Genomic DNA, 20,151 nt, shown 5'->3' with positions numbered 1-20,151 from the left:
CACATATGGTGGAGGTATGCAGTGGGCAGAAGCAGAGATCCCTGCAAAGAAGTGCATATGTTTGATGAACTTTTGTCTGGTGCATGAGATTGCACAATCTATGTGTGCAGGAGAGAAGATCCTGAAAGAGAAAAAACGTGTTTTAAAGAGACAGCGGTCTCAAAATTTTTGATGAACTTTGTTGTGTCTGGTGCAAGGGACTGCACAAACTGTGTGCGCAGGAAAAGAGATCTTGCAAGAGAGAGAAAAACTACATGTGTTAAAGAGACAGTGGTCTGAAATTTTTTTGCTGGACTGTGAAAAATTTGTTTGTGGAGTTACTGAAGATGGGGCGATCAAAACGCCTGAAAAATGCAAAGATAGATGAAATGAGAGACCGGATTCTATGGATGGAGGGGATGTTACGGCCTGAACGAGCCCCATCCATGCCTAAAGAGAGTCTACTAAAGAGGAAGGTTGTTGTCCCTAGCAACACTGATGAAACTGCTATGGAGACGCAGTGTGCTCAGATGAAAAGTAAACTCAAAATGGGGGAGATGCTGAAACAGCGGAGCTTTGCAGCTCAACGAAAGGCTCACCAAGAGAGCATGGCAGGCTGGAAACAGAGACGCCAGCAGCCAATGGAGGCCATTGGTTTGGAGGAAACCGAGTATGTGTGCAGGGCTGAGTTGGATGCCTTGCAACGGAAAATGGAAGAAAAGGAACAAGCCTTGGAATTGCTTAAGATGGAGCATAGAAACTTGCAGGAAACAAATGAACTACTCAAGTCTCATGCGTCACAGTGGGAAGAAACCACTGCTCTTCTTTTGGTCAAGTTGCAAAAACGTCAAGACACTATAAAGGAGAAAGATACCATCCTCATGGAAAAGGAAATTGAAATTCAGACTTTGCAGAAGCAAAGTATGTGTGAAATGTTGGAGTTGCGTAATCAGCTGGAAAAAAGTCTTCAGTGTTTGGAAGCTACAAAAATAGACCTGCAGGGGGCGCAGGAACAGAATGTTGCTCTGAAAACTACATTGTCTCTCAGCGACAACGAGAAAAGTGAAAGAGAGGCTAAATTACTGAGTACTGTGTGTGAGCTCACCACTTTGAGCATTGTGGTAGATGAATTATGTGCAGACTGTGAAAGTTGGAAAGGTGAAGTCCAACGTTTCCAGCAGCAGTTAAAGGAGAAAGAAGCCTGTGTGGCAGAATTACAGTCTCATTCCCAGAAACTAGCCAATGAGGTGAAGGCTCTTATGCAGGGAAAAGGAGATTGTGAACATAAGAGGGAAAAAGTAGAGGCACAGCTTCTGGAATCGCAAGTCAAGGTGTCAGAAGGTGACCGAGTGTGTGCTAAGCTGTCAGAGAAGGCAAACCGACTGCAGGTTGAGCTGGACAATGTTACAAATCAGCTTTCTCAAGCAGACAGCAAATCTAGAGAAATTGCGGAAGATTTTTCTATCTTGGAATCGCAGCTGCAAGACACGCAGGAACTCTTACAGGAAGAGAGGTGTCAAAGGCTGAGTTTTAGCACAAAGCTCAAACAAATGGAAGATGAGAAAAATGGCTTCCTGGAACAATTAAAAGAGGAGGAGGAAGCAAAGAAAAACCTATCAGAGCAAGTCGCAACATTGCAAGCTCAGATAGCGGATATGAAAAAACGCATGGAAGAAAGCGTTGGTTCATTAGAGTGTGTTGAAGATGTGAAAAAGAAGTTTGATCGTGATCTTGAGATACATTCCATGTGGAATTCAGATAGAGAAAAGGAACTAGGTGACCTTGAGCGGTCAAATAGTTCAGCAGAAAGTGCATTGAAGAAACCTGTAAAAGAATGTGTTGCAGTTCCATGCTTTTTCACTGATGCAGAGAGGAGGTCTATAATGGATACCACCCAGATCGCTGGGTTCAACTGTGTTGTTGCCTTTTACCCATATGTTGGTGGAAGGAAAGTTGATGATGTCTCTGGAAAAATGAACAGGGCTCACTTTGAAGAAATGTGTGACAGCCTGTTGTGGCAAATGGAAGGCCCTCTGCACAGCATCTTAGAGCAAGCCAAGCTCAAGAAGGCATATCTTGGAACAAAGCTAAGTGAAGCAGAGGTTCTCAAAGTGTTGTGGAAATCATTTGTTGATTGCAGAGAGAGGCGGCTCAAGAATGTTGAAGACATTAAGACTAGCCCAATTGAGTTGCCTATGGATCACGGTCCTCCATGGCGGATAGGACAAACTTGTATGCAAGAGAAACTTGAGAAGAAGCGAAATGATGCCAAAAATGCAGTGGAAGAATATGTATATGAGATGAGAGACAAACTGTGTGACATTTATGAGAAATCTGTCAATGAAGATGACAGAAACAGTTTCATCCGTCAGCGTGAGGATAATAGAAGGCTTATCAGTGAGAGTCAGCAGTGCTTGACACATGCGTGCCTGGAAATCTGTGTCCCAACCCTAGGGTTGAAACAAGAGGGGGGGGGGTATGTGACAGGAAGTCAGGTAAATCTGGGAATGTAGTCACAGGCAGGAGATACATTTCCACCTGATTTAGAAAGTTCACCAATTACTATAGGGTGTTGGCTACAGAGCTAGCCAGCAGGAAGTTGAACAGACTTCAGCTGTTCAGAATGAGGAAATGAAGGCCTCTATAATTTGTCCAAAGGAAATCCTATTGATTGCTGCCTCCTGTCGCCGTGTGGGCTGGGAGAGGAGGACAGACAGATGTGTGCCTCCCGACGCTGAGGAAGCCTGGGAGAAGGACTGCTGCCTCCTGTCGCCGTGTGGGCTGGGAGAGGAGGACAGACAGATGTGTGCCTCCCGACGCTGAGGAAGCCTGGGAGAAGGACTGCTGCCTCCGGAAGCTGTCTCCTGAAGCCATGTGGGCTGGGAGAAGGAAGACTTTCAGATGAGTGCCTCCCGACAAGCTGTGTGGGCATGGGAGAAGACCCCCTGAAGTGATGTGTGCTAAGGAGGGTAACCAAGTGTGAAGACGTCTCAAAGGTGAGAAAACAAACTATTTCTATGTGAAAGAAATAAAGGAATGTTTGCCCTGTGAAGAGACAAGCCAAAAGACATTCTCATTGTGATGAGTTAAGCGACATGTTCAATGGACATTTGTGCTGTGTGAAGAGATTATAAATGAACTATTGATGGTCTGCTGTAGGATCAGCAAAGTCTGCCCAACAGTAGGTTGGGGACAGACTCTTAGGTAGGTTCCAGTGTGTGAAGGTAGCCGCCCACAGTGGCAAGGATTTATTTTCAGGCTCCTCCCTCTCTTATTTTGTCTTTTATTTTATTTTGCTGGTTTTTTGATGCTCGCAGTCTGGTGAAGAAAAAATGCATTAATAAACCAAACTGTTGTTTGCAACCACTTATCGGCTACCTTCTTGTGAAAACGCACCCCCCAAGGGGTCATCCACACCTGCCACCGAGCTAATCTCTCACAGTATATACATTATATATATATATATATTGTGGGAGATTAGCTCGGTGGTAGGCGTGGATGACCCCTTGGGGGGTGCGTTTTCACAGAGAGATAGCCGAGAAGTGCTTGCAAACAACAGTTTGGTTTATTAATGCAATTTTCTTCACCAGACTGCAAGCGTCAAAAACAGCAAAATAAAATAAAACACCAAAATAAATCCTTGCCTCTGTGGGCGGCTACCTTCTCACTCTGGAACCTACCTAAGAGTCTGTCCCCAACCTACTGTTGGGCAGACTTGGCTGATCGTACAGCAGATTCTCAATAGTCCATGTTTTATCTCTTCACACAGCACATGTTCATTTAACAGGTCCCTTTTCCTCTTCTCATTGAACATGTCCCTTTGCTTGTCTCTTCACATAGCAAACAGTTCATTTATTTCTTCCACATAGAAATAGTTCAAGATCTCACCTTGAGTAGTCTTCACACTTGTTAATTTCCCCTTCACACAGGAAATGTCCATTGGTTTCTTTTCACCTAGAAACGATCCAAGACCTCACTTCGAGTAGTCTCCACACTTGCTACCTTCTTCAGCTTCACATCGCTTCAGGAGGTCTTCCCCATGCTCACACAGCTTTCAGGGGCACACGTCTGAGTGCTCTACTGTCCCCAGCCCACACGGCTTCAGGAGACAGCTTCCGGAGGCAGCCCTCCATAGACTTCCTTTGGACAAATTATAGAGGCCTTAACTTCCTCATTCTGAACAGCTGAAGTCTGTTCAACGTCTTTAGACATTTCTGCTGGCTTCTGCAGCCGACACCCTATAGTAATTGGTGAATTGTATCTCCAATCTGTGACAACACTCACAGATTTACCTGACTTCCTGTCACATTTACTTGATGTCCTGTCACAATATATATATTGTATGTCTACCATAATTATTTACATAGAAAATAAATGTTTTTTAAAATGTTTTATGTCTTTTTTATATAGAAAATAAAACAATTTTTGCAAAATAATATTGCAAAATAAAGCCTAGTCTGTCTAAAAACAATATACAGGAATAATTTGTTATCTTAAAGTGGTTGTAAACCTCATACATTAAAAATGAACAAAACACATCCCAGAAGGGTGAATGCGAACCGGAATTCAAAGCACAGAGTCTGGTTTCTCTAAAATTCTCTCCTCTCTCTGCATGACTCACTCCTAATAGATTAAAGCGGTATTGAACCCCAAACCAAAAATGTAATATATTACAGCTTACCAAGCATTAGATGTGGTGGCGGCATTTGTTTTTTTTTTTTTTTTTTTTAGGCATTTCCCCCTCTTTTTTTTACCTGGTGATTTAGCCAGTAACACACCTCCTGTAATGAGACACATTTCTGGAGGAATAAGAACAGGAGGCACAGTAGGCAGCAGCATTGCCATTCAGGGGGGAGGGGAGTGTTAGATGGAATACCTTATAATCAGTTACAGCAAACAGCTTTTTTCCTTTTTGGGATGAATAAATAAAAGCTGATTATTTTAAGCACCCCTGCAAGTGTTAAATGGTTTGTCTTATCCCTGTAACTACAGGAGAGCTTATTCTGTTGAAAAACGACAGATACTGGCTGGATCACCAGATGAAAATAGAAAAAAGAAAGCCTAAAAAAGGAAGCCAATATGGCCATCACATCGAATAATTGGTAACCTGTAATATATAAATATTTGCTTTTAGGATTAATACTGCTTTAAGCCGACACCATAGCTTCCTTCTCTGCACACAGCAGGTGACTTATAGGGAAGCAGATGATTCATAGATGACTGAGGGCAGTTCTGTGTTTCTCAGAGCCTGTGAAGGATGGGGGGTGTCACTTTCCTCCAGTGAACTCTTAGATTACACTCAGCTCTGTGCTCTAGCTATGTAGTGTGTGTGACTTCATATCCCCACCCCCTTTTTCCTGCTGCTAAAAAAAATACTTCCATCTGTGTGCTGAAGAAGGCTGTACAGGACCTATGGCAGCAGATAAACAGGCACCACTTATGTAGGAGGATTTGTTCAATCTCTGTGTATCATCTGAGGTTAGTTTCTTCAGTGGGTATACATCCACTTTAAAGCGATTGTAAAGGTAATTTTTTTTTTTAAATAACAAACATGTCTATACTTACCTGCTCTGTGCAATTGAATTACACAGCGAGGCTGCAAACTTCCTCCTCTCGGGTCCCCCGCCAGTGCTCCTAGCCCCTCCTTCCTGTCCAGTGCCCCCACTGGAAGCTGTTTCACATGGGGCACTTGTGTGTGCTCGTTCCTGAGCTCAGATCCCTTGCTCCCAAACTCTGATCCCTATGGAGTATATTAAAGTGGTTGTAAACCCTCACATATACCCAGTGAACAAACTCAGATGATACACAGAGATTAAACAAATCCTCCTATATAAGTTTTACTTGTATACAGTATCTGGAATCTTCCCCTTTCCACACCCTTTGAAAAGTGAAGATTGTTTTAAAAATCTTTCTTCATTATTCAGTAGTACATATGGGTGGGTGGAGAATCTGCAGTTACACTGTGTGAGAGTTGATTGGAGGAAAGGGACACACCCCTATTCCCCATAAGCAGAGAAAAGAAGGAACTTGCAGAGCTGTAGTCTGAATAGACAAGCTCCCTGCTTATCTACCTCTATGCACCCTGCCCAGGAAATTTTGAGCTACTATTATCTCATGTGTCGGAGAACTTGTCAGAAGTGACTCATGCGGATAACCGAGGAATGAAGCACCAGAGAGACACAACACTTAGAGCTTTGGAGAGAGATAAGTAAACACTACAGATATAGTTTAAATTATATGAATAGGGGTTACAACCACTTTAAACAAAACATTTAAAACAACCTTTTCTATATTAAAAAATATTTAGGGAAAGATACACAAGACAGCGCAATCATTTTTGTTTTATTTGGTTAACTTTATTGGTTATTATAACTGATAAAACAACCACACTATTCATTATTAAAACGTACAAACATTAAAAAGTGCACTATTACATTTGTAACAAGTACAGTGTTAGAAATCAATACTGATTCTGGAAGGAATAGGTGTGCTTGGATACCACCACACACTTCCTAAGTGCATTTATACTTTTATCCATTATTGTAGTGCATTACCCCTTTGTGTAACTATTCAGCCAAAAAAAAAAAAAAACACATACAGATTTTGTATAAGGTAAAAAAGTAACAAAAATGTGTGAATTTCATTTGCAATTTTGTGAAAAATTGACCTGTGAAAATTGGCTTCACCATTGTTTAAACATCAAAGCCACAGTGAAAATTTTAATGGACAAATCACATGACACAGTGAATTAAACTGCTACTGAACAGACTGTGTCTTGCTCTAGAAAACAGCTCATTGAGTATTAGGACTATGGTGATGAAATGTTATGTATTTCAAGGTGATTAAATAATCCATTGAATAAGAATATCCAGCCCTTCATTTGTGTGATAACCATATGACGTGTGCACATCTTAATTAGGGGCAGTGTAGCTTATTAAAATGTACCGTACAAAACATCTGTAAACAACAAAGCTATTGATATGCAAATACAATATTCTTGATTTTTTTTTTCTCATCTTACTTTGCTTTTCTACATTTGGGAAATCTGAATATGTACTAGAGTTCTAAAAATTTGTGGAAGCCTTTACAACAGCACAGAATTGAACCCTTCATGGGCTTCTATGCCACAACAAGAGTTTCTGTGGCTAGCCGTGGTGTTTCACTAACATCTCATGTGATTAAGTGAACATTGTCCGTATGTCAGCCATTGCTTATGATAAAATTGGGAAAAAATCCTTCCCACGGCTTCAGAGCCAGCCATTTCTTTGATATGATCCAGTCATTTCTGGCATCTATACCGTATTCTTTGCTTTCGATGCTAGTGGATTTCATATTGCTTTGAGGCTTATCACAGGTATGATTGGTTAAAAGCTATCACATTGAGTCGTTAGCTTTCCTGTTTTGGTGCTTGGCTTTGCTCATCTGTGGTTTTATCACTTGGAGTTGCTTGTTCATTTTCCCCATCACCCTCTGTAATAAAAAAAAAAATATACTAAATATATAAAAATATATAGAAGTGAGAAATACATTTTCAGAGCCATACTACTGTAACATACCACAAGACAAGCATAGGGGAGCACCAAAATGCACGCTCCCTTTTTTCATTTATTTTCTTAGCCATTTTCTCTGGCAAGCACAGGCCACTTGTATACAAATTCACTATCAAGAATAGGAGGGCATTGTATTTTCAATGGTTGGGCAACTTTTCTATGAAAGCAATAATAGTTAATTCTATAGTATGGATATATTGGGGGCTTAATTAATTTTGGGAAGGCATTACCTCCTATTGCCTTTACACAACATCAAATATGAGGTTGTGAAAATCATACAGAGCAGCATAAATGAATCACAAGACTCTTTGCAGCTCAGGCATCATCTCTATCTCAGCAGAGTTCCAATCTATGGATTGCGCATTCTTGCAGAAGCATGTGGTCAGGTCAGAGCTATCGTGAGTCTAGGGGATGTGTGTGCATCATGCAATGACTTGTATAAATGGGAGAAGGTAAGGTTTTTAATGTGTCTTACCGCTCCTTAGAGCAATGAGCATGGACCAGAGGCATGACCAGAATAGAAGTACAGTGAGAAGAACTAAGATTTAACCACTTGACCTCTGCAAGTTTTTTACCCCCATCATGGCTAGGGCATTTTTTGCTATTCAGCACTGTACTACTTTAAGTGTCAATTGCTCCATCATGCAACACTGTACACAAATTCAATTTATAAATCCTTTTTTCACACAAATAGAGCTTTCTTCTGTTGGTATTTAATTGCCATTGGGTTTTTTTTTTTTTATATAATTAAAAAAAAGACCACAATTTTTGAAAAAAGAAACCAATATTTTTTACTTTATGTTAAAAATAAAACTATAATACTGTATATAATATAAATAAAACAAATTATCTTTCTTCATAAATTTAGGTCACAATGTATTCTGCTACATTTCTTTGGTAAGAATAACCCAAACCAATGTGTATTATTTAGTCGTGTGAACGTTATAGAGTCTGCAAACTATGGTATATACTATATATTTGAACATTGAGAAATCCTGATGTACTGAAGACCTTTCTCATTTCCTGAGGCCCTAAAATGCCAGGACAGTACAAATAACCTCCAAATTGTACCTTTTTAGAAAGTAGACAGTCCAAGGTATTTAGTAAGAGGCATGGCAAGTTGTAATTTTTTTGCCACTATTTTTTTGAATTTTTGTTTTACAATCTTTCTTTACATAATGTCATCAATGCAGTACAAGCTATGACATGGTACAGGGTGCTGTGATTGGCTTAGGTACCATGTGATCACTGGTGACCAGATCACACACGCATAGCGGCCCAATGTCGAGCACCACAATCAGCTATGTCCATGCACATAACGCCACTGTGCACCCCCTCTCTCTTTCACCCCCTCTCTCTTTCCCCCCCTCTCCCTCTCTCACCCCCTCTCTCTCTTCTCCCCCCTCTTTCTCTCATGACTTCTCTTCTAGCCCCCTCTCTCTTTCTCACGCCCCCCTCTCTCTCTCTCCCCCTCTCTCTCTCTCTCACCCCCTTCAGCCCCTCTCTCTTACCACCCTCTCTCTCACCTCCCCTCCCTTTACCCTCTTTCTCTCTCTCTCTTTCTTTCTATCACCCCACCTCTCTCTCTATTTCACCCCCTCTCTCTTACCCCCCTCTCCCTCTCTCCCCCCTCTCTCTTTTTAACCCTCTATCTCTCTAAACCCCCTCTCTTTCAGCCCCCTCTCTCTTTCTCATCCCCCCCTCTCTCTTAACCCCCTCTCTCTCATTAATTCAATTTGTTTTAACAAACAATTGTTTGCATTTTAATTTTATTTATTTTCATAAAAAGGCCCACCAAAACCTCCACACCTGGCCCATGACACTCTAAATCTGGCCCTGGAAGTGTTGTCTCTGCCTACCGAGTGAACTAAACCTGCCCTTTTTATTGACCATGTCTCTGCCTGCCACCTGAACTGACCCATCTGCACGTCCGACTGACTATGTTCCTGCGAGACAATAGTCCTAGCCATCCTGTGGACAACTGCACTCTTGGAATCACAGCAACTCTTTTTTTCTTCCTTTCTTCAGCCTCCTGTACTTCCCCGCTAGTGACATGGTATTCCTGGGGCAGCCATGTACCAGTAAGCTAGGTTTCTTGGCTTATAGGAACTAGGACTTCTATAGGTGATGCTACACTAAGCTATTTCCTGACCATTCATACAGGGGTAACTATTACAGTACATTGGTTTTGACACAATTGTTTGACTGGAGGTGATACAGAAGATCACAAGATAGAATCGTAAGCAGGGCCGGTGCTTCCACTAAGCAAACTAGGCAGCCGCCTAGGGCGCATTGCCACTTAGGGGCTCAGCCATGACTCGGCACTCTCTCTCCATCATGAATGATTATTGTGAGCTGAGGGGAGGGGTGGTGGTGGGGGAGGAAGAAGGGACAGAGGAATATGCCAGGTGTCTTGGGCAGTGGCGGAACTACCAGGTCCTGGCTTTCCACCACTGTTGGAGAGGCCCCAAGAGGCAGGAAGGGAGCCCAACTTTGTGTAAAAAAAATTACTTTACATTTTATTTATGCTTTTAAAAAAAAAACGTGTGGCAAAAAAGGTAAGGATTGAAAAGACTCACCATGCCTCCTAAAAAATACTTTGTGGTGTTTACTCTCCAAAATGTGGCTATTTTTGTGTTTTTCCACTGTCCTGGTTCTCCAGGGCCTCAAAATAATAATAGGTATTCGGGAAATTAGATGCATAATTTATTCCCCTAGAAAGCTTAAAGGTGCTCCTTAGAATTTGGTTCTCTCTATGTGGTTTTCCTAGACATGTGATATTGCCACACTGGGAAGGAGTAGAAGAATGTGCTTTAGAGAGCAATTCTAAGTATGCCCATGCTGTGTGTTAGAAAAATCCTATTATTGACAACTTTGTGTAAAAAAATACATTTCCATTCCCCATTTTCCAAAAAAATGTGGAAAAAAGAGAAAGCTTTCAAAAGATTCACCATGCCTCTTAGAAAATACCTTAGGGAGCTTGCTTTCTAAAATGTTGACATTTTGTGGGTTTGTCCACTGTTCTGGTTCTCCACGGCCTCCAAAAATGTGATAGGTAGTCAGGAAATTAGATGCATAATTTATGCCCCTGGAATGCCCCTGGAATGAGAACAATGCTTCTCACACATGTGGTATCGCCATACTCGGGAGTAGTAGCAGAATATGTTTTGGTGTGTAATTCTAAGTATGCCTATGATGTGAATCAGAAATATCTTATTCATTGACACCTTTGTGCAAAAAAATATGTTTTCCTTTTCTTTCCTGCATTTTCCAAAAACTTGTGAAAAATTAAATATGCTTTTTGGAAAATACCTTGTTTGCTTTCCAAAATGATGTCATTTTGTTGGTGTTTCCTCTGTCCTGGCATTTCAGGGGCTCAAGAAATATGATAGGTAGTCAGGAAATTAGATGTGTAATTTATACTCACTCAAAGCCCAAAGGTACTCCTTAAATTTTGGGCCACTCAATGCATCTAGGCTGTGAAAAAGTCTCACACATGTGTTACTCTAAACTGAAGACGCATTGCAGAATGTGTTTTTGGGTGTAATTGTAAGTATGCCTATGCAGTGTGTGAGACATAAAATTACAACTTTGTGAAAAAAAAATGTATATTACTTAATTTTTCTAATTTTTAAAGAAATTGTGACAAAAAAAATGACAACTACAGAAAACTCACCATGCCTCTTAGTAAACACCTTGCAATGACTGTCTACTTTCCAAAAGGGGGTCATTTGGGGGGTATTTCTACTGTCTTGGCATTTAGGGCCTTAAAAAATGATGTATGCAGTCAGTATATTAGGATTTTCAAATATATATACCATAGTTCAGGAGTCAGCAACCAGTAGATCGCGGACAGGTGACAGGTAGATCATGGTCTGGCTTGCTGACCTGTCATTCCAAAGCATCAAACAGAGTGCAATGCAGAGGGGCTACTTGTAAAGTTGGAGCTGTAATAGGGAGCAAGGGACACATAAGCCAATGTCTCCTCTGTAGTGCTGGCTCCTGTCCCATGTGGAAGAACACCAACTGAACTCCACCTGCGGTTTTTACCCACACTGTGGGTGCTGTGCAGTGTACCTGCAGCTTTTCTGTGCTTAGCCATAGACTTATATTATATCCTGTGGGTTTGGTGCACTTTCTGAAAGTACACCACACCTGCAGGATATAATATAAGTCTATAGCAAAGCACAGCTGACCCAGGAAAGTTACAGGTGCATTGCGTTGCACCAGCGGTGCAGGTAAACCACAGCACATCAGTGTGAAAGCAGCCATATAGGGGGCTGAGAACAGTAAGGGTTAATTTACATTTGCAGTCTGGGGGGTGGCAAAAACCCCATAGTTAAGACGTGTTTTTATCACCTCCGCCCCAACCGTACCCCTTTAGCTGCAGTGGCCAGGAGTGTACACATGTTGCAGCCCCAGCAGGAGTAATACACCCTGTCATGGTTGGTGGGTGTAGCACCTGCCAATAATTGCCCATTCAAGTGAATGAGGCCCCTCTAAGTGCCTGCAACCTTGTGCAGTACAGCAAACAAGGGGTTAAAGCAAGCAGGGTTGTGTTGTTCTCATCACCTGCTTTAAGCCCTTGGACCCCGCAGAAGCATGCAGTTGCGGGGCACTTGCAGAGTGGCCAAATTTACTTAGAGGTTGTAATCCTCCCCAAAAAATAAAAACAATAAAAACCTGAAAGGCAAAGGCCTTTCAGTATTTCATAATGTGCAACTAGCTGAAATACTTACCTTAAAATGAAGCCCCCGCAGCGCCGCCCGCACAACACTTACACAGCGGACATGTTAACCCGTCTTCCTTCCGGGTTTGCGTCCTTCGGCCATCTGATTGGCTGGAGCTGCGATGATGTCACTACCGTGAATGCGCACGGGAGCCGCCGTTCACGGCACAGGGCTCTGAAGGAATGGCACGGACGGTCGTTCCTTCAGAGCGTATGCGCCAGTGATGTCACTGGCTGAATGCAAAGTAAATATCTCCTAAACGGTGCATGTTCAGGAGATATTTACAGTTCCTTTAGGTAAGCCTTATCATAAGCTTACCTATAGGTACTTCCTCTTTAAATGGGTTGCAATAGGAAGTCGATAGCATCCACCAAAAGCAACAGGGTGCCTTAATTACTGCTGCGGTATGTATACACCTTTGGCTGTTACCTGAGCAGCTAAAGGGGGTTAGGGATAATGAGCCCTAAGGGTGCCACTGCGGAATGCAACTAAGGGCTCATTCACAAGCGTAGCAGACACTGCTGCTCCTCTGAAATGTGATCTGAGTGTGTTTGACAGGTGGTGAGAGGGCGATATGTTGCCTCCTCACCACCTAATTTAAACCCAAATTTGCTGTGCAGTGCACATGATTGCAAAGCCGTAATTCGGCAATTAGAGGTTTAAATTAGGTCTGAGGGGGCAACACTGTGCCCAGTGATCTTTGACTTCCCCCATGTTGTTCAGGCAGATCTCACCTCTTTTAGGTTGCCTGCCCCTGCCATAGTTTGTAGACTTTGTTGTAAACTTTCACACAGGCTAAATAGTATACCCTGATTTGGGTTATTTTTAACCAAAGAAATGTAGCAGAATACATTGTGGCCTGAATTTAGGAAGAAAGGTTACTTATTTGCCAACTTTGCTAGGAGAAACTAAGAAAAACTTTCAACATTTTTAGTCTTTGTTTTTTCTTCCCAAAACTTTTTTTTAGCTAAAAATAAAAAAACTCACTGGTGATTACTTGCCATCAAAATTAAGCTTAATCTTTCTCAAAAACTGATAAAAATTTCATTTGTGTAGAGTTCTACATGCCTGTGTAATTGTCATTCAAAGAGTGACAGTGCTGAAAATTGGAAAATGGCCAGTGGAACAGTCTGGTCTTGAGGTGGTTAAAGGAATGGAGCGTTTTTCACACCTGAGCAGAGCCTATACCTGGAGATTTTGTACCTCTTTTTTCAGGTGTTTATCAGGCATTTTTCAAGTCTTTCTTCCCATGTTTTAAGCTTCAGGAATTTTTGTCCTGGGCTGGGCAAGGGGAGGAGAGCAGATTTATAGGAAGAGAAGAGTCATTCAGGCATAAAGTAATACAAGGAAGTGACCAGCGCTATGAAGTTAAATATATAGAGGGTATTATGTCATATAAATTAGGTGTGAGCTGCCACCAACCGACCCCTGGAGTGCAAGGGTAAGAAAGAAAATAATAGTGCTTGAAGGCTGGTTACGGGCGCTACCTATAAACGTGGCTCACAAATCAGTGAGACTGGGTGGTGTGCTGTGCCAATATAAAGTGACAAAAATGAGCTTAGCTCATGGTGCTACCCAATTCATAAAAAATGTGAGAGAAAGTAATGCGATAATCAAAGGTGCTTTAGAAGTTGGTTTATTAAAGTGCAAGTTGTAAACATAAAGGAGTGCACAATTTTTAAACAAAACTTAGGACAAATCCCGCAAGGATGGTGGATATATCCTCCAAATAAATGGTGAACCAAAAACTTAGTGGTGGTGAAACAATGTGTTTGCTAATATCACCAACTAATGGATATAAAGTGACCTGTGTCAACATGGACCAAAACCTCAGTCCCTAAGTGCCAGGTGTAAAACAAAGAAAAAAAATAAAAATTAAATAAAAAGTAAAAAAGAAAAAATGAAATTAAACCGTATACTGACAGAATCAGTGTGCATATCCGTGTGAAGCCACCAGATGGCGCACTTAAATACGACCTGTATTGGGCCAGTGGGGTGTTTCAAGAAGCAGAATACAAGCTCCAGCTTTGAAACACCCCACTGGTCTATGTAAATCTAATCCTAACTGCTGTACCACGAATGTTGTATTCAAATACTTTTCAAATAAACGTTTTTAAACAAAAAAAAAAAGAAACACCCCACTGGCCCAATACAGGGCCACTGAGGTTTTGGTCCGTGTTGACACAGGTCACTTTATATCCAAAGTTTTTGGTTCACCACTTATTTGGAGGATATATCCACCATCCTTGCAGGATTTGTCCTAAGTTTTGTTTACAAATTGTGCACTCCTTTATGTTTACAACTTGCACTTTAATAAACCAACTTCTAAAGCACCTTTGATTATCGCGTTACTTTCTCTCAAATTTTTTATGAATTGGGTAGCACCATGAGCTAAGCTCATTTTTGGCACTTTATATTGGCACAGCACACCACCCAGTCTCACTGATTTGTGAGCCACGTTTATAGGTAGCGCCCGTAACCAGCCTTCACACAGTATTATTTTCATTCAGGCATAAAAATGCATTGCATTTGCAAATTTAAAGGTGCTCCTACTGAAGTCTCTTGGACCAACAATGCCTAAATACACGTAAAAAAGCTCATGTACTTTTTTGAGCATAGGGTGACTGATGTTAAAGGGGTTGTAAAGGCAGAAGGTTTTTTTCTTAATCCATGCTTTGCACAAAAACCTTCTGTGTGCAGCAGCCCCCCTCAGCCCCCCCCCTTATACTTACCTGAGCCCCCTCTCGATCCAGCGATGTCCACGATTGCCTCAGCTGTCCTTGACTCACCATCCCGATTGGCTGAGATACAGCAGTGGCACCATTGACTCCCGCTGTCGTCAATCAAAGCCAGTTAGCCAATGAGAAGAGAGAGTGGGTGGAGCAGAACCATGGCTCCACGTCTGATTCGACACACAGAGTTGCGGCCCGGCTCGGGTGCCCCCAAAGCAAGCTGCTTACTGTGGGGGCAGAAGGGCAGGGCCAGGAGCACTGGTGAGGGACCTAAGAAGAGGAGGATCCAGGCTGTGCTGTGCAAAAACCAACTGCACACAAGAGGTAAGTATAACATGTTTGTTATATTTAAAGTAAAAAAAGGGGACTTTAGTATCACTTTAAAAGTGTGCACAGGGAGAATTACAAAGCAATGTATTCTGAATGTTGAGTGTAGTCAGGCATAGGAAAAGGAACAGAAAATGTGTGAATGGACTCAATGTTTTAGTTGAACCACTTCAGCTCCGGAAGGTTTACCACCCTTTATGACCAGGTGGTTGTGCAATGCTGTACACAAATTAAATGAATTTCCTGTTTTCCCCCACAAATAGAGCTTTCTTTTGGTGGTATTTGATCACCTCTGCGGTTTTTATTTTTTGCGCTAGAAACTAAAAAAAGACTAAAACAGTTTTAAAAAAATAAAAGATTTTTTACTTTCCGCTATAAAACACATCCAATAAATAAAATGTAAAAACTCAAATTTCTTTATCAATTTAGGCCAATATGTATTCTGCTACATGTTTTTGGTAAAAAAAAAAAATCACAATAAGCGTATATTGATTGGTTTGTGGAAAAGTTATAACTCTAGAAACTTTTTATGGAATTTTTATTTATTTATACATTTTTTTGTAGCACCCTCCAAGGTAGGTTCTAGGTAAATTATAGTGGGGCCTTGCCTGCTTAACAGCAGGGCCATATTGTTCAGCTAAGCTGACATGTGCGCTCAGGTGTGTCTGTTGTGTCAAGGAGTCTTCCCACTGTAACCCCATGAGGGCTCTCATTGGGCAGTAGAGGAAATCTGACCAATAGCACACCAGGGCTTGTATCCATCCTGGAAGGGCAGATTCTGCCGCACAGCATTCTGGGAGGGGGTACAAGTCTGTGAGGGGCGCATGTCAGATTGTCTTTGGCGGGAAGCCCAGGAGGGAGGTGACGGCTGTCTCTCCTCCTGTCAGGAAGAATCGGGTGTCCCAGGCAGCTTGCCTGAGGGGATACAGGGCTGAGCTGAGCTGCAGAGAAGGATCCGGGAGTGCTGAGGACCAGCGAAGCTGATGGGTATGAGTTTCATGAAAGCATTCTGAGTCGTGAGTACTGCAAACTGCCCCAGGGGTCTGCCTAGGAGAGGGGACCACTCCAGAGAAGGTCAGAGGGATCCAGGAGCTAGCTAGCCGGGCAGTGGTGACAGTAAAGGGGGTGCCAGAGTTAACCCTGAAGAAGAGTAAAGGGGGTGCCAGCGGTTGGGCCCTGAAGTGTAAAGTGTTAAGTGTTGCAGCAGTAATTGGAAGTGGCTACCTCAGTCAGGGAGGACTGGAGGAAGCAGTGAAAAAGGACTTTTGAGCTAACAGGAGTGTCAGAAGTCAGTTTCAGTTGAGTGACAGCAAGTCAATGTTCACAAGCGCCAGTAAGCGTTGGTCGGCATTCAGCCGGCATCAAGTCAGCGCTAGAAGGCATTTTTTCTCAAGTGTCCCATTCTTGTAACTAGTTGAGCCAGAGGAGTATCCCACTCATTCCCTTCTCCCATCCAAGTTCCTAAAATAAAACTAAAAACCAAAGATGCCAGACTGGTCATTGTCTCAGTATTCACACTTGGGCAACAAGCTTAAATGTGCTGTTGGTGTTAATGGCAGTGGCGGCTGGTCCATAGGGGGCGCCAGGGCGCCGCCCCCCCTAAAAAAAGAAGAAAAAAAAAGAAAGAAATTACAAAAGAAGAAATAAAGTTTTCAAAAAAAAAAAAAAAAGCAGTCTCGCACCGGCCGCCGGAAGAAGCTGACCGTCTGACGCGAGGTGACGGAGGACCGCAATGTTCGTCTCCGGCCGCGAAGGTAAGTTAAAGCACCGGGACCGGCTGCACTAGCGCTGGCAAGTGGCAATGGATGGAGCCATGGAGGATGGTGCTGGATGGTAGAGTGCTGCGGGAGGTGCATGCATGGCTGCACTGTGCACAGTGCAGCCTTGCATGCACCTCCCGCAGCACTCTACCATCCAGCAACATCCTCCATCCATTGCCACTTGCCAGCCCACTAGCCCAGTACTGTCTGCTTTGAAGGGGGCACGCACACTGGTCTCTGCATTGAAAGGGGGCATTATACTGGTCACTACATTGAGGGGCATGTACGCTGGTCACTACATTTAAAGGGGGCATGTATGCTGGTCACTACATTTAAAGGGGGCATGTACGCTGGTCACTACATTTAAAGGGGGCATGTACGCTGGTCACTACATTTAAAGGGGGCATGTACGCTGGTCACTACATTGAGGGGCATGTACGCTGGCCACTACATTGAGGGGCATGTACGCTGGTCACTACATTGAGGGGCATGTACGCTGGTCACTACATTGAGGGGCATGTACGCTGGTCACTACATTGAAAGGGGCATGTACGCTGGTCACTACATTGAAAGGGGCTTGTATGCTGGTCACTGCATTGAAAGGGGGCCTGTATGCTTGTCACTACATTGAAAGGGGGCATGTACGCTGGTCACTACATTGAAAGGGGCATGTACGCTGGTCACTACATTGAAAGGGGGCATGTATGCTGGTCACTACATTGAAAGGGGCATGTACGCTGGTCACTACATTGAAAGGGGCATGTACGCTAGTCACTGCATTGAAAGGGGGCATGTACGCTGGTCACTACATTGAAAGGGGCATGTACGCTGGTCACTACATTGAAAGGGGCATGTACGCTGGTCACTGCATTGAGGGGCATGTACGCTTGTCACTACATTGAAAGGGGGCCTGTATGCTTGTCACTACATTGAAAGGGGGCCTGTATGCTTGTCACTACATTGAAAGGGGGCATGTACGCTGGTCACTACATTGAAAGGGGGCATGTACGCTGGTCACTACATTGAAAGGGGGCATGCACGCTGGTCACTACATTGAAAGGGGGCATGTACGCTGGTCACTACATTGAAAGGGGGCATGTACGCTGGTCACTACATTGAAAGGGAGCATGTACGCTGGTCACTACATTGAAAGGGGCATGTACGCTGGTCACTGCATTGAAAGGGTACATGTATCCTGGTCACTACATTGAAAGGGTACATGTATACTGGTCACTACATTGAAAGGGGGCCTGTACGCTTGTCACTACATTGAAAGGGGGTCTGTACTGTGGGGTTTGTGCTAGGGGGTCTGTACTGTGGGGTTTGTGCCACTCTCAGTCAGTGTATCCCATAATAGGGTGTCTCTCACAGTATATCCCATAATAGGGCCCCTGCTTCCTATTATAGGATATACTAGTACTGATGGGCCCCTTAATATGTGATATATTGGGAGAATTTGTTCACGCAAGCAAAATACAGGAGACAAAATGGGTGGAGTCTATAAGGGGTGTGGCTTCTGAGAAATGGGAGGGGTCAAAATAAAAGGGCGGGGTCTTGCGCCCCCCATCTTAAAACTTCACCAGCCGCCACTGGTTAATGGTAACCATGGCAGACCCACATCCAGCACTGATGCTGGAAATACTGCTGCATTTACTAGTAATGAGCGACTTACTGTATATCAGGACTGTGACATTGCTGCAGACAAATTGGACACTAAGGGGTTTATTTACTAGAGTTAGAGAGGGCAAAATTTGTCACAATTCTTCAGAGAAACCAATCACCTTCTAACCTTAACTTATTTAATTAGGCTTTAGTAATAAAACCTGGAATCTGATTGGTTTCTCTGCAGAATTGCCTTCTCCAGCTTTAGTAAATAAACCCCTATGTGACACTTTTGATATTTTTTTGGGGACCAGTGACAATAATACAGTGATCAGTGCTAAAAAAAATGCACTGTTGCTGTACTAATGACCCTGGCAGGGAATGGGTTAACATCAGAGGCACTTCCTAGTGAGTGCTTTCTAAATGTATGGGGTGCTTTAGCTGTGGGAAGACAGAGATCCATGTTCCTGCTTAGCAGAAACACAGGATCTCTGTCTTCCCTTGTCACAGAACAGCAATCTGCTTTATTTACATAGGCAGACCGCAGAACGATCGGCAGGGTCTAGTGGACATAGGGTCCACCAGATCCAATGATTGGCTCCCGCTGTGTCCAATCACAGCAGGAGCTTGTCGCCGGCAGCGCACATGCACGCTGCAGACCTAAAACAGCAAGATTAAGTACCTGTATGTGATTTCGCGCAGAAGAGCTGCTGTCACGCACGTGGGGCAGTTGGCAACTGGCTAAGCATTAATAAAAATGCCTCCTGAAAAATAGGCATTGGTACATGCCCTCCCTGGCAGTGTCCAGCTCCCCATGCCCTTTGTTTGAAAAACCCTTGCTTTGAGAATGAAGAGACACAGATTTCAGAGTTTGGTTCCCATTGACATCTGTTGGGTTTACATTACCGTTTGCAATTTCTGAACTTTTTTATCAGTTTAGTGAATGTCCCACGCATTGAACCCAGGAACATCCCTAGTCAGTTCTGCAGAAGGAAGGATTGCGTGTGCCCCCACTGCCCAGTAGTATGCACGTGAAAAGATATGCAATCTGTAGCACTTTGTCTCTATGACCTCTTTCACACTTCATCAAACTGTGACAGCTGCAGTACCTCTCTAATAACTTCCTCTTCACCATTCTCTGACACACCCAATCTGAACATGATACTTGCATGGATCTTTGGCTAACAAATATCCAACACCACTCAATTTAAATTTCCTGAAGGAAGTGCTTTGATGTCAGCTACATGACAAAGGTCTGTAGACTGCAAAGCTGGCCATAGATGGATCATTTTGTTAATGAGCTGCACAGTAGCTCTTCCTATGTATGGATGCTGCATTATAGCATTTTCCGGTTCTGTATGCTGGGCATAATTCTCACCCTAAAACCTGGTCATAGGCGTGCGCACAGGGTGTTCCCGGTGTGCCTGGGCACACTCTAATTACCCTGTGCAGTGCCAATCTCCCCTGCTTC

General features: G+C 43.1%; 1 protein-coding gene across 2 annotated transcripts in view; it reads right to left on the bottom strand.

Moving 5' to 3' along the window:
* Positions 1 to 6,348: 6,348 nt before the first annotated feature.
* Positions 6,349 to 20,151, bottom strand: part of PKIA (cAMP-dependent protein kinase inhibitor alpha) — a 92,917-nt gene continuing 79,114 nt past the window's right edge. Inside the window, exon 3 of one of the 2 annotated variants that reach the window (XM_082259153.1) lies at positions 6,349 to 7,449. In XM_082259153.1, the coding sequence (XP_082115279.1) occupies positions 7,367 to 7,449 (83 nt within the window). In that variant the 3' untranslated portion in view covers positions 6,349 to 7,366. The remainder of the gene's footprint in view (positions 7,450 to 20,151) is intronic. The other variant, XM_082259152.1, reaches the window with a different exon arrangement.

The sequence above is a fragment of the Pelophylax lessonae genome, assembly GCF_965119305.1.
Source record: "Pelophylax lessonae genome assembly, chromosome: 5".
Classification (NCBI taxonomy): Eukaryota; Metazoa; Chordata; class Amphibia; order Anura; family Ranidae; genus Pelophylax; species Pelophylax lessonae.
The sequence above is the reverse complement of the archived record's forward strand: the minus strand, read 5'-3'. Positions and strand labels throughout refer to the sequence as shown.